This window comes from Onychomys torridus, chromosome X, assembly GCF_903995425.1.
Source record: "Onychomys torridus chromosome X, mOncTor1.1, whole genome shotgun sequence".
NCBI lineage: Eukaryota > Metazoa > Chordata > Mammalia > Rodentia > Cricetidae > Onychomys > Onychomys torridus.
In genome coordinates, this window is record NC_050466.1 from 1,204,229 (window position 1) to 1,218,270 (window position 14,042).

The window sequence follows — 14,042 nt, forward strand, 5'->3', positions numbered from 1 at the left end:
GTGATATTACAGCCAAGCACAGGGCAAGTGCTTTCTGGATCCTTCAGCCTTCTTGCTGTGTACTCAGTGTTCCATCACAAAACAATGTGATGATGAGGATGGGGCCTCACCACAAATTTTAGCCACTACTGCTGATCTATAGCCCTGGTGTTTGACAAGTAACTTTCTCTGCCCTTCTTCCTATATCTTTCCTTGTCTGTGTATGACCTATTACCACTCAGTTTTATGCCTCCAGCAAGGCCTGCTCCTCAGGACTACCTTTTTAGGCTTTGGCCTTGTACTGTCTGAATCTTCAGAATTTTTGCATTTCCAGAGAGGCTGCAATCCTCCCTCTTCACTCTGCCTGACATTGCTCATGGGAGGAAGAGAATTTATTTATCCACTGGATATCAAGCTTTCTGACAACAGGAGTTGTCTGTACCATCAGTGCCCAATATGGGCATATGAATAAATGAGTAAATAACCTATCATCTAAATATCTCTCCACTATCTACTTAATTAGTATTTGTTTGTCCCACGGTGTCATTCATCTGTCTAGCATCCACTGTATATTTCTATAAGCTTTCTCACAGTGTCTTCCCTTCTGACATTTGTTTGTCTGTCTGTCATCGCTCCTTGTCTGTTGCATCTGCCTGGCTCTTCTGCACTCTCTCCCTATATTCTTCCCCCTGCTCTCTCATCTATATGTCTTCCTTCTTCTGATTATATTCCCCCCAATCAGTCATCTCTTTATCTCCTAGTTCTACCACGTCCTTGGGTTATCTTTCTGATTTGTAGGGGTGGCATCTGATCATGTGAAGTGTGCCAGTTGACATGGATGGTCTTGTATAAGAAAACCAATGTAAGAGTTGCAGTTGTAGGCTTTAGCCCCAGACATAACCTCTGGTTCTATTGGGGGCCTTCACCTCGGACCTATTTCCAGTCATTTGCCCCTGGTATGCTAAACAGCCAATCTCTTCTGTCACTTTAGCCTATCACCACTTTGTCCTTTTTCTCCTCATAAGAGTTTGGAATCTTTGCCATGATACTTTATTTCAATTAATTCTGTCTCTTTCATGAATCAGCAGGCTCTCAGGAGTATACATTATATTTGACTCATGGCTATACCCCCATAACTACATGTATTTTAGAAGACATATAGTAAACATACAATAAATACTTACAGAATTAATGAAAAATTGACTGGCTCAAGCATCTCAACCACTTACCTCCTTTTGCAGAGAAAAATGGGAAGATTAGTCATATTAATTTTTTTTTTTCCCTCAAAGACAAGTGAAGGTAGGCTTGCTATTCATTGGTCGGCAGCTCTTGTGTAGTTCACAAATATTGAGCATCTACTATGTGTTTACCTATAACTGGAGAGTTTCTCTCCAGTTCCCACCAAGCCCCTGCAGTCCCATAGCCACTTATAAAATAATCACTCAGGGGATGGGGATTTAGCTCAGTGGTAGAGCGCTTGCCTAGCAAGCACAAGGCCCTGGGTTCGGTCCTCAGCTCTGGCAATAAATAAATAAATAAATAAATAAATAAATAAATAAATAAATAGATAGATAAATAGATAAATAAATAAATTAATCACTCAGATGCTTATATTACTCATAAACTGTATGGCCTAATGGCTCAGGCTTCTTGCTATCTATTTTTATATCTTAAATTAACCCATTTCTATTAATCTATAAGTTGCCATGTGGCTTGTGGTACATTATATCTTGTTTCTCATGGTGGCAGCTGGCAGCATCTCCTGACTCAACCTTCCACTTTCCAGCATTCTCCTCTCTCTTTGTCCCACCTATACTTTCTGTCTGGCTACTGGCCAATCAGTGTTTTATTTATCAATCAATCATAGCAACATTTACCATTAATGTACGTACTTGAATATGTTTTTGTTTGTTCGCTTTGGTTTTTCAAAACAGAGTTTCTCTTTGTAACAGTCCTGGCTGTCTTTGAACTCATTCTCTAGACCAGGCTGGCCTCAAACTCACAGAGATCTGCCTGGCTCTGCCTCCCAAGTACTGGGATTAAAGGCGTGTGCCACCACTGAAGCTGGCATTTTATGTCTCCAGGAATCATCCATTGGATGAAGGAAAATTGAGTAGGGGAGCTAAGGAGAACACTTAGATGTCTACATTAACTCCTTCGAAGATAATTTAACTCATTGAATGGAAGGAGGGGGTAGGGACGGAAGTCACTTGGGAAGTGATTTCAGCACTGACTTCCTGGCTCTTTCTTGCTGTAGGAGAAACATCCCTGTCAGTAGACCGCACTCATGGCATGTGGCCAAGCTATTGGAGGGGTGCCCTGAAGCGGCCACCACCATGCATTTCCCTTCTGAAGCTTTCAGCTTGTCTTGGCATTCCGGTTGCAACACAAGGTAAGTCTGGAGGATGGACAGCCTCAAGGTAGGCTGGAGGTTGGACAGCCTGATCACTCTCCTCCTCTGATCATCTGCTGGATGTTTTAGAGCTGAAATGGTATAACAGAAAAATACCATGGCTATCTAGAGTCCCTGGGCTCTTATCTAATTATGTGACTAACAGGCTAGCACCATGGCTTTGAGTCTGCATCTTTATTTCTTGATAGTGTTTCCTTGAGGTGCCATCCTATTTCACCAGTATTCTTTCTCAGATTCTTTTTCTTGATGATTGTGGGAGGCAGTCTTCCCTATCTATAGTCACTCACTAGGAATCCCCTCTAGAATTCATTGCTTCTATCACAGAGCAGAAATCTCCAAAGCAGGGACCTCCCCAAGTCACTTGCTCAATGCAAGGAGCTTGGTATTGTCCATTTTTATTGAAATAACTATTCAAGACAAACCATTTGTTGTTTGGGTTTTTTTTTTCTCCACAGTCACAAAGCCAGCCAAAGTATAGTCCTCGGCTACAGGATTTTTGTTGTGAGGCTCTCATGGTAGAGGCAGTTTTGTTCTAGAAGAATACACAGAAATATATTCTAGATGTGGCTCCTGTCTGAGTGTGTGTGTGTGTATGTGTGTGTGTGTGTATGTGTGTGTGTGTGTGTGTGTGTGTGTGTGTATGTGTGTTCTAGCAGAAAGTGAGTAGATTCCCTTGTCAACAAGAAATGAATGTATTACTAGTTTAGAAACAAGTGGGCATGCAATGAGCAAGAATAAGGGGAGACTGCTCTGGAGGTCTCATGAGCTATTGTTACAGCTCAGCTGTGGCTTGGTTTCTGAGCTGTGGCCTTTCTGAGAGCAACCTTCAGCCTCTGAGATTCTAGTCGAAGAGAGTTAATGGCATGCATTTCTTGGCTCAGTCTGGCTATGTGTTTGGGAAATGGTACTTAACATTCAAAATTATGTCTCAGCCTTGGTCTTCCTGGAGTGCTTTTGCTGTTGGTAGATAAGGGAAGTATGGGTGAGCAGAGCCCACTCATAGACCATTCCTAGCAGTAGAAAGGACACTGATAACAATGACAACTGAGAGCAGGTACTGCTGTGTAGTGAGCCCTTGGTAGATGCCTGGGCAACATTAGCAGAGGTTTACTATTTTTTTTTCTCATTTGAAAGTGTTATCAGAGAGGAGCTAAGACTTTAGACTGAGAAAGTCCCAGGTTCCAATTGCAGTTCAACTTCTTCAGCAGCTTGCTGAAATAGTCCGGAGTTATAAAATGAAGCAATCATCTAATTTGGTCTTCAAATGGAAGACTGTAAAAGGCCTCAGTAAATAATTAAAAGTTTTATTATCAAGAAATATAGTAGGTTCTGAGGATGTAGCCCAATTAACAGAGCCCTTCCCTAGCATGTTCCAGGCCCTCAGTCCTACTACCAGCACAACAAATAAAGTAATATGGAATTTCCAGAATAAAAGGACATTTGAACTCCATCCCTGACTGTGCCACTAGTTAGAGTTTGTAAAAATTATCTTCTCAAAGTCACTTCCCTCTGTGGAACTTGTTTCATTGACCCTAGGAGCTTTCAAAAGTGTGATGAGGCCCAGTGGCCTGTTATAACAAGCCCTCCATGTGACTGGGATACACACTCAGGGTTGAGAATCCCTGGTCTGGCTGAAGTCAAATCAGTCCCATAGGTCTCCTCTCTAATGCTAATGTTTTCCACTGTCAACTGGTAGAGAATCATACACTAACCCAACACTGACTACTCAGAAGCAACTTCAGAATCGCTGTTAGCAGTGATGTAGGGCATAGTCCCTATGGCATTCCCCATTCTTTGGGGTGTTTGCTCATCGTTCCTCTGTGTGAAATCCTGTCCCTCTTTTGTCATGTTTCTGTGGCATCCCTGTGTCAGTCTTCTTTCCCTTTTTTCCTCCTTTCGTTTGTAACATGGCGGCTCTGATTGCTTAGCTAACTAGGGCATGTACCTTGTGTCTTACAGTGACGTGTGTGTGCAGTGGTGTCCTCTCTCCCGGCACTGTAGCACTGACAAAAGCAGCTCGATTGGCAGCATGGAGAGCCTGGAACAGCCAGGCCAAGCTACCTATGAGGGTAACCTCTTACCTATTGACCAGAATATGTACCCCAGCCAGCGTGACTCCGCCTACAGCTCCTTCTCAGCTAGCTCAAATGCCTCGGACTGTGCCCTTTCTCTTAGACCAGAGGAACCACCCTCCACAGACTGTGTCATGCCAGGCCCAGGGCCAACTAAAGCCACTGATGGCCGACCTAATGTATCTGAGACCTCAGGAAGTAGCTACAGTACCAGTGGGAGCCATGTGACCTCCACTGCCCAGGAATCGTCCTGCCCAGAGGAGAGCCAGCACTCAGGACCTGCTAAGATGGTTCAAGGTCCACCAGAGCCTCCAGTGAGGCGGGACAGCCTTCAGGCCTCCAGAGCCCAGATCCTCAATGGAGAGCAGCGCTGTGCATCTGAACCTGTGGACTCCTTACAACAGAAGGAGAAACAAGGCTTAGAGACTGTGCTGCCTGCAAGGAACCCTAACCAGTTCTGCTGTATTAGTGGGCAAGAACAAGTGACAGGTGAGGACCACCAGAACTGTGAGCTCAGCCAGCCTTCTGAATCGAGTCAGGAGGACTCTGAGCATCTACTGAGAGAAAGCTCCTCCAAAGCTCTTGATTCCCCAGAAACCTATGACAAGGGTTCCAGCAGAGAGTTCAGCCTGCTCAAGGAGGCTCCAGCAGATTTGGTTAACACTGTGCCCTTTGGTGCCATTCCACACCTCCGAGGAACCACAGAGCATCGCCATAGTGCTCCTGAACAGCTCTTGGCATCCCACTTGCAGCAGGTACGCCTTGATTCCAGAGGCAGCAAGGGGATGGAGTTGCCAGCTGGGCAGGATGGGCACCAGTGGACTGTGTCCCCTTTGCATAACAACCCTAAGGGAAAGGAAAGTCCAAGTCTCACCATGGGAGACACTCAGGACCAGACTAGCAAAGAAAGGAAGACCAAGCCCATAGATGATAAGCTGGTGGGTTCAGTACACCAGAGCCAAAGTGGTTCCTCACTTGGAGAAGTTGATGGACACCCACCAGAACGAACTTACTCAGACCCAAACAGAGCAAACAGAACAGGCAGTGACTTGGCTAGCCAGCAGCCCTCTGCTACTTGCTCCTCTATTCAACAAGCCAGAGAGTTCTTTTCAACCTCTAAAGTTACTGGTCACACAGAAGCAACTGAAGAAGGTGACAGTGAGCCCAAGGAATGTGGCCAATTGGGTGGCAGAAGAAGTGGAGGGCCCCGGGGTCGCTCCATCCAAAACCGGCGGAAGAGTGAGAGGTTTGCTACCAATCTTCGCAATGAAATTCAGAGGAGGAAAGCCCAGCTCCAGAAAAGTAAGGGACCATTGTCACAATTGTGTGACACTAAGGAGCCAGTGCAAGAGACACAAGAGCCTCCAGAAAGCCCTCCACCTTCTGCTTCTAACTCGGCTCTTCCATCTTCATATAAAAAAGTCCCTAGCCCGGGAGACAAGCCCTTCAACAAAAGCATGATTCTCAGGGCTAGGTCTTCAGAATGCCTCAGCCAAGCCTCTGAAAGCTCCAAAGCTAGGGTAGGCTTAGAGGGAAGGATAAGCACTGGCCAGAGGTCTGGCCAGTCTTCTCTGGGCCTGAACACCTGGTGGAAGGCATCTGATTCATCCTCCTTAGACACTGACAAAGCAAATGCTCCCCAGGGGGTCAGTGGAGGTCAATGGAGATGGTCGCCTGAATATAGGCCACAGCCACTATCCACAGAAGGTCCTTCCAGCCCAGATGACAACAAGGAATTGAAGACATCTACTACTCAAGCTGGGGAGGAAGCCATCCTCTTGCCATTTGAAGACAGAAGAAAGTTCTTTGAAGAGAGCAGTAAATCTTTGTCTACATCTCATTTGCCAGGCTTAACCACTCATAGCAATAAGACTTTTACCCAAAGACCTAAACCTATAGACCAGAACTTCCAGTCAGTGAGCTATAGAGAATTGAGATGCCATCCTCTGGACCAATCATATCATTCCACAGACCAACCATACCATGCTGCAGACCAATCCTATCATTCCATGTCACCACTTCAGTCAGAAACTCCCACTTACCCAGAATGCTTTGCTGCCAAAGGCCTAGAAAATTCCCTGTGCTGTAAGCCACTGCACTGTGGGGATTTTGATTACCACAGGACCTGTTCCTATTCCTGCAATGTTCAGGGAACTGTAATGCATGATCCTTGCATTTATTGTTCTGGAGAAATCTGTCCTGCATTGCTAAAGAGAAATTTGTTGCCAAACTGCCTCAACTGCAGGTGCCACCATCACCAATGCATTCGGTGTACGGCTTGCTATCATACTCCTCAGCATAGTGCCCTGGAGGACAGCGGCCTGGCACCTAGCAATGCTTGGAAATCCAGGAAGGCAGCAATACAGGTAAGGACTTGGTTTGTGGGTGAGTGAAATTCATCATTTGAATGGATAATTACAATTCATTACAATGATGTAGCCCCTTCTCTACACTCAGCCACCAAGATTGCAATATACCTGTGCAGCTTTAGAGGTTGGGGAAAGTAATTTTTGCTCCTTAAAATGAACAGAATTGGAATTTGTTCTAACTTTAAAATTAGTATCTGAGTGACCTTAAGCAAACCATGAACCAATTATAATTTGAATTTACATAATTTTTAAAGGGAAAAATATATTCACTTATAAAACAGCTAGCACTAATACAAATTCAAAGATAGAATAAAAGATAGATATCCATATAAAAGATAGAACATGTACCATTTGTCTTCTTGAGTCTGGCTTATTTTGCTTGATGTAATATTTTTTTAGTTCTACCCATTTTCCTGCAAATGTCATGATTTATTCTTGTCTTTATGACTAAATAAAATTATATTATGTATAGTTTCCAAAGGGCTCTAAGTCCTACCACAGATATACTTGCACACCCATGGTTATCACTATAGTACTTACATCAGTTAAGGAATAGAACCAGCCTAGATGTCCATCAACAGATAAATGGATAACATGGCTCTTCTGTTGGAAAAAAGGTGAACAGTGTTTGCCAGTATGTATTCGCACAGAAAGTTAATGGAAGTACGTTAAGTAGCTTGCTATGGATTAGATTTACATGAGTATATTCATCAACAATCAACAAATGTACATTAATATTTATACATGTCATAGGAAACACATTTTGCCTAAAATAGTATAAGCAACTGATAAACTTTAACATGCATACTGAAGTATTCTTGAAGTATATTCATGTATACAGATTATTTTACAGTTCCCATGTATGCATCTTACACATATCTAGGTTTACATATGCCTAAGATTCCAATAGGCTTTGAAGCTACTGAAAACAATATTGTTTTCTGAATATTAAGTTAAAATACTTTGTTACTTGTATATATAAATACAGTTGAATTTTGTATATTGGCTTCATATCCTATAGTGTTGCTGAACTCACTGATGAATTCTAGTACCTATTAGGTAGGTTATAGAAAATATTGCATAGAAGGAATTTTGTATGTGTTTTCTTGTTCTGCATGCTCTTTCCTGGGGAAGCAAGCCTAACTGCTTTTCCTGGGCTCTGTGGTACAGTGTTGAGAAGGAATGCTGAGACCAGCCCTGTTGCTCTGTTTTCACCATTTCCCTGTGAAGTCTGGTGACTCCAGTCTTGGAGTAATTGTTGTTGAGAAATGCCCTTTTAGTCTTCACTTCACAGGAGCTCTTAAAAAAAAATAAGAATGGATTTCGGGTTCTTTCAAATGTTTTATATTTCTATTAAGATGCCTACACTTTTAATTTTTGTTTAAATTTATAGTGGGTTATATTGATTGGATTTTAAAATAAATATCCACCTAGCATTTCCATGATAAACCCCACTTGGTCATAATGTAGTAACATTTTTTTATGCTGCTAGATCTGATTTATTAGCATTTTGTTAAGGCCCTTTGTACCTACATTTATTGCAGATTTTAGCCTGTATTGTAAAATCTTTGTTGTTGTTGTTCTTGTTTTAACTTGGTAATGCTAGCTAAATGAGGTGGGAAGAAGAAGTCCCCACTCTTCTATCTCATGAAGAATTTGTACAACAGTGCTGCTATTTCTTCTTTAAACATGTGATGAAATTTATCACTGAAGTAATTTAGGCCTAAATTTTCTTTGTGAGAATGTTTGAACCTGCACATTAATTTCCCTAATAGAAACAGTTATTGAGATTATCTGTTTCTTCTTGAGTGAGCTTTGGTAGCTTGTGGCTTTTAAGGAATTACTCTGCGTTATTTAAGTGTTTACATTTATGTAGATAAAATTGTTGGGACCTACTTTGAAGGGCATCTGAGAATTTAAGATGTACTGGTTGACGAATAGAGGAGTAAACAGGTACATGATAAGGTGAATACAGCAAAACTGTTAATTGTAACATGTAGGTAGGATACATGGATGTTCACTGTAAACTGCTTTCCTCTTTTTGCTATGTTTGAAAATATTCACAATGTTGAAAAAAGGAAAAGGAAATATAGATAATGCCTGAAAGGCATTGAAGCTGAAACTAGACAAACTGGGTTTAAATTCCTTCCCCAGAATTTAGAGTGCCTAATCTTCCCCATCTAAAAAATGAAGGTAAAAAAAGCACTACTTCATAAGTTGGATTAGATGGCGAGCATGTGCAAGGCCTGTATAACAGTGACTGCCAGACAGTAATCATCTTATAAGTAAGCTATTTTAAGATGAAGGGAAATTTGGCTTCGCTTGAGAATCTTGGCTGAAAGAAGTACTCATAAATAATAGGGAAAGGGGGTTGAAGGTGAGTGAAAAGAGGGAAGAGGATGACAACAGGGGTGTCGTCTCAGAACCAGCACCTCTGCAAGAAAAGGAAGTTCAAGTGACAGATAGCAGCAGCTGCCTTTAGCAGTATAGGCAAGCTGTGCCTATGTCATACCTCTCCTTTTATACTTGAAAGAGGGACACATTGGGTTCCTAATGTCTGTTAGACTAGCCAAGCATATCTACTTAGACACTCGATTTTCAGTTATGTGGATGGCTATGTATATAGAAACGTGCCGTTTCTACCCTTCTCATGGGAATCCTGTATTCTTGACCCCGTGAGACATACAGCATGGGTTTAGACACTCTAGCTCTGGCGACTTAGGTGGTTGCTGTGGTTACTATCTGAAGAAAGGCTGAGAGCCTGCTCTTTCTGCCATGAAGAAGGTTGGAGAGCTAACTAGCTCTGATTCAGTGATCTCTAGAGAAGTGAAATCAGCATATACTTATACCACACATATTTTAGGCCAATTTGTTTTACATACTCGCTAGATGATTTCACTTAGCACTTACATGAGACAACTGAGGAACTTGAGTCTCAGAAAGATCACCCAGCTCATACAGTGCAGAGCCAGGATTTGAACAACATGAAAACAACTTGTATGTGGCTGTCCACTAGATTCTGGGTGCTTTAGATGTATCAATGCATTGAATCTTCTAGCAATAAAGAAATAGGTACCCTTGTCATGAATATGCTACCACATAGCATGTGCCATATATTTATGGTATAATGTATATAAACAAATATATATATATATATATATATACACACATACATCTATAGCATGTAGTATCAATGTAAACATAAGCACCTATGTTTAACACACGTATGTTTATCATCTATAACATATGTGTGTGTATGTATGTATAATCGAGTTAAAGGAGAGTGTGGGCCATCCACTTGGTGAACGGCAGATGTGGAACCTGAAGCTCTGCTTTTAGCTGCAGAGGCTGTGTTCTGGAGTATGTGCTACCTGCCTCTCCATAAGTAGATTGTAAAGCCTAGGCCTTCTCCATGTAGCAAACAGGATGGCTTCTAGCCAAAACAGCAACTCCTACTATAATCCTGAACTGCTCTACCTATTGTGAGTATTGATTCTTTGGTTCAAAGAACAGAGACCAGCTTTAGGATACTAAGTGGCTCAGGCAAAAATTAAAGGAATACTGAGAATCTCGAAAGGTCAGTAGGTAGAGGGCTTTGTCTGGTTTACCCACTGCAGTTCTCTAAGCACCTCCACAGGACTAGACAGAACATGGACAGGAAATCCTGGCTCATGCTCTGGCTGAACACATTATGGTGCCTTGGTGGGCAGTGACATCTCACAAACATGTCAAGGCAGAGTCTGAAGTACAAATTGTTAGAATTGCTCAGATGTGCCCCAAACAAAGACTGCTCTCTGGTTTTGTGAAAGCTGGAATCAGAAACTACTCCCCACCTTTTTCATACTAACATCCAGAATGAAGTGTTCTTTGAGGCAGAGTTTGTGTCGTTCAGGCTGCTCTTGTACACTCAAGTGATCTTCCTGCAACAGGCTCATAAGTGCTATGACCGCAGAGCCTTCTATATACTGTGCATTGTCTGGGCATTCTCTACACATCTCCTTTGACCCTCACTGACTGTCTGTATTTGCCAAATAGCAAACTGAGGTTCAAAGTGGTGACAGCATGTCCCTCACATAGGACAGATAATAAATGTCTTAGCCAGTATAACTGACACCAAAAAAACCTATATCATTCTGCTTCGACAGGTGTTTGTCCCCAGAAGAGAGGCCTGCTGGGGCTAAGGCAATAAACCTTGGAAAAGGCTAATAATAGCAGTATTGGAGCAAAATGAATTTAGAAGATCAGTGTGGCTTAGGAAAAAAAAAATGCCTTCTCTTGGGCTAAGCTCCGAGTCTCCAGGTGGAGGGTGCTAAATGCAAAACCAGAAGGAATCTGAAAAGCAAACATGCATTCAGGTTCGGGCTGTAGTAAGAAGAAAGGGAAATGTTTACAAATGGCATGCATGGCTGAGCAATTTGGGAAAATACATCCAAGGGAGACAATCTACTCCTATAATGTGTGAATGACGGCACCCAATACTCGATCTCCCTGAGATGAGCTCATGTCAACCCTTGTCTGAAGAAGTGGGCAGAGGATGGGGGTAGCTGACCTTTTCCAGCCCTACGGGAGGGATTCTGCTGCAAGACCTCTTGCTCTCAAAACCCCGAGAAGATTCTTTCAAAATTGGAGGAAGCAGGAGAAATGAACAGGTTCATCCAGTGGGACAAACAAAAAGCCCTCCAACCCTTGGTGCAACCAGGAGCTAGAGCAGACAGCAAACATGCCAACTGGTTAGGGGTGTGGTTTGGGAGGGAAGTGGAGCAAGAGGGAAAGTCAACATTCTTAGCCCACATTGTCCAGGTCCCTGAGTGCTTTCTGGATATCTTCATGACTGCAGGAGCTCAGCAGGCTTCCCAAAAGAAAGGCAGCCCTCCAAGTGTACATTTCTGTAGCCTATCTGGGAGAGTCCATGTTACCAGCCAAGGAACCTGGCCAGGCTGCTGTTTTTGAAACTACCTGGATACTTGGCTGTTCAAAGTTCCCTAACTTACCAGAATTTTCCTTTGCAGGAATTTCCTGGGGACAAGTGGAAGGCTATAACAGGCAACAGGAAAACTAGCCATTCGGGGAGGTAAGTGACTGCTCAGGTAGTTGGGGTGCTTTTGTGCCTCTGAGACTTCTTTAGGAAGTGTTATGGCTTTTGTTTTGCTTGTCTTTGACAAAACTTATCTGCTTTTCACACAAGGACTTGTTGCCATACATAGAATCCAATGTGCTGCCTACACCACCATCTGAACCCGGTGGATCGTGAGGACATTTTAGAATAGTCAACAGTGTTGTGAAGGCATGTCTGTCTGAGGCAGCCCTGTCTAGGTGTACCCAAGGACATAGAGAATGAGACTGTGCTGAAATGACGGAGAAGGGCATACACTGTGCCTGCCTTCCCAGTGGCCACAGCAGTTGGAGTCAACAGAGAGGAGGGATGTTCTCTTTGTTGAAGATTGTTGGAAGTACTTCTTGGGTTCTGCCACCACACTTTTAGTAGAACTGGTTGAGAACTTACAGGTCATGAGAACACATTATGCTGGTCATAGGTTACAACTCCTGGAGAAAGACACATACGGCTTGGAATTAAAAAAAAAAAGAACTGCTTTGCTCAGGGTGGAACATCTCACTCCTATAATTGTGGATCACAGTCAAGTTCCCTAGAGATGGTAGGGTTCTAGGTGAATCAGAGGTGTGTGTGGATAGTCACTTTCTTCTGGAATGCTCTTGCCTAGTCAGATCTTTTTTTTTTTTTAACAACATTTTGATATGCTCTGTCAGCCAGGTTTTTCTCAGGCCAAGTAGTAAAAGAGGGTTCTCAATAATTTTGAGTCCTATGACCATCTCCAGAATAAAGCAGAAGATAGAAAAGAAGGCTCCAAGCTGTGTGTCTGTTCTCCAAGGGAAGGCACTAACATGGTCTGCTGTCCCTTAAGTAGTCCAGAATTCTTTTAGCTGGTCTGTATTATGTTCCATCATTTGTCATTCAAATACAATTAGGTCATTTCACCTTTCCCTTTCTTCCTTCCAGCTCCCCCATGCCCTCCACTTATTCTTTCTCAAATTTATGGCCTAATTTCTCTTTGATTATTTATTGACACACACACATATGTACACATAAATATATAAATGCAACCGGTTGAGTCCATTTAGTGTTGCTTGCATGTATATGATTTTAGGCATGACTGTTGGTATTAGATAACCAATTAGGAGTTCCTCCCTTGGAAACACTGATTAGAAGCTTCTTTGATGAGAGAAAGAGCTACAGTTACCTGTGATGGTAACCAACAGCTGTCTCATTGGACTTAAGGCCAACTCAACAAGAGGAAAATCATACCAGAAACCTAGTCAATTACCCAGTTGTGGGTCTTAGAGGAAAACCTAGTAGTTAGAGAAAAAGCCAGTCTGTTTGACTGACATAATTCCTAACTGCATTCTAAATACTAGTCCCATGATTTGATAGCATAATTGGGAATTATCTTGGCTCTCATTTTTTTAAATTCCAAAGTCTGGTAAAATTACTCATTTTCCCCTGCCATGGGATGATGCCCAATATTTATGAGTCAGCTATAATTCAGTCACTGAGATGGATCATTTGCCCTCCATAGTAGTTCTCAAACTGCCCAGTTTATAGATGAGGTCCAGAGAAGTTATATAGTTTCACTCAGGTCACAGATAGTAAATGCTCATGTCAGCTTTCAGACAGTCTGATCCCAGAGTTCCTTCCCCTGCCCCCATTTCACCTGCTTCAGTTGGGCTCCATAAAGGACAGCTTGCAAATAGATCCCTTAACATAGTGTTTCAGAGGTGTAAGTCTCAGGCAGAGATTTTACAGGATTCCATGACTGGACTCCTTAAGTGGTATTTATTATCATCTGCTTGCCAAAAGAGGAAATAGAATCTGTTCACCACAACATGGTTGAAAGGACACAAAAACAATAATACTAACATTTTCCTGGGTTTTTTTCCTTTCTTTTGATTTTCTTCACACTGGGGAAGGAATCTATGGTCTTGTGCACACTAAGCAAGTATTCCACCATAGAGCAGTAAATAACCCAAGGCAGTAAGTAAATAACTCAGTTACGTGTTGCCAGCACCATGGACGACATTTCTCTTAAGTCTTTATTTCTCACTGTGAGGTTGTAGAGTGGGTATAATCAGTGTAGGCGTAGTTCCTTCTACATTTAATACAGAGAAGCAATGGAGGTACACCCAAACACATTC

The 14,042-nt window shown here is 42.5% G+C and overlaps 1 protein-coding gene across 2 annotated transcripts in view; it reads left to right on the plus strand.

Moving 5' to 3' along the window:
• Shroom4 (shroom family member 4) overlaps positions 1-14,042 on the plus strand; it is a 98,200-nt gene that overhangs the window by 47,130 nt on the left and 37,028 nt on the right. For both annotated transcript variants that reach the window (XM_036175442.1, XM_036175441.1), the window contains exons 2-4: positions 2,237-2,371; positions 4,352-6,830; positions 11,843-11,904. In XM_036175442.1, coding sequence (XP_036031335.1) covers positions 2,237-2,371; positions 4,352-6,830; positions 11,843-11,904 — 2,676 coding nt within the window. The remainder of the gene's footprint in view (positions 1-2,236; positions 2,372-4,351; positions 6,831-11,842; positions 11,905-14,042) is intronic.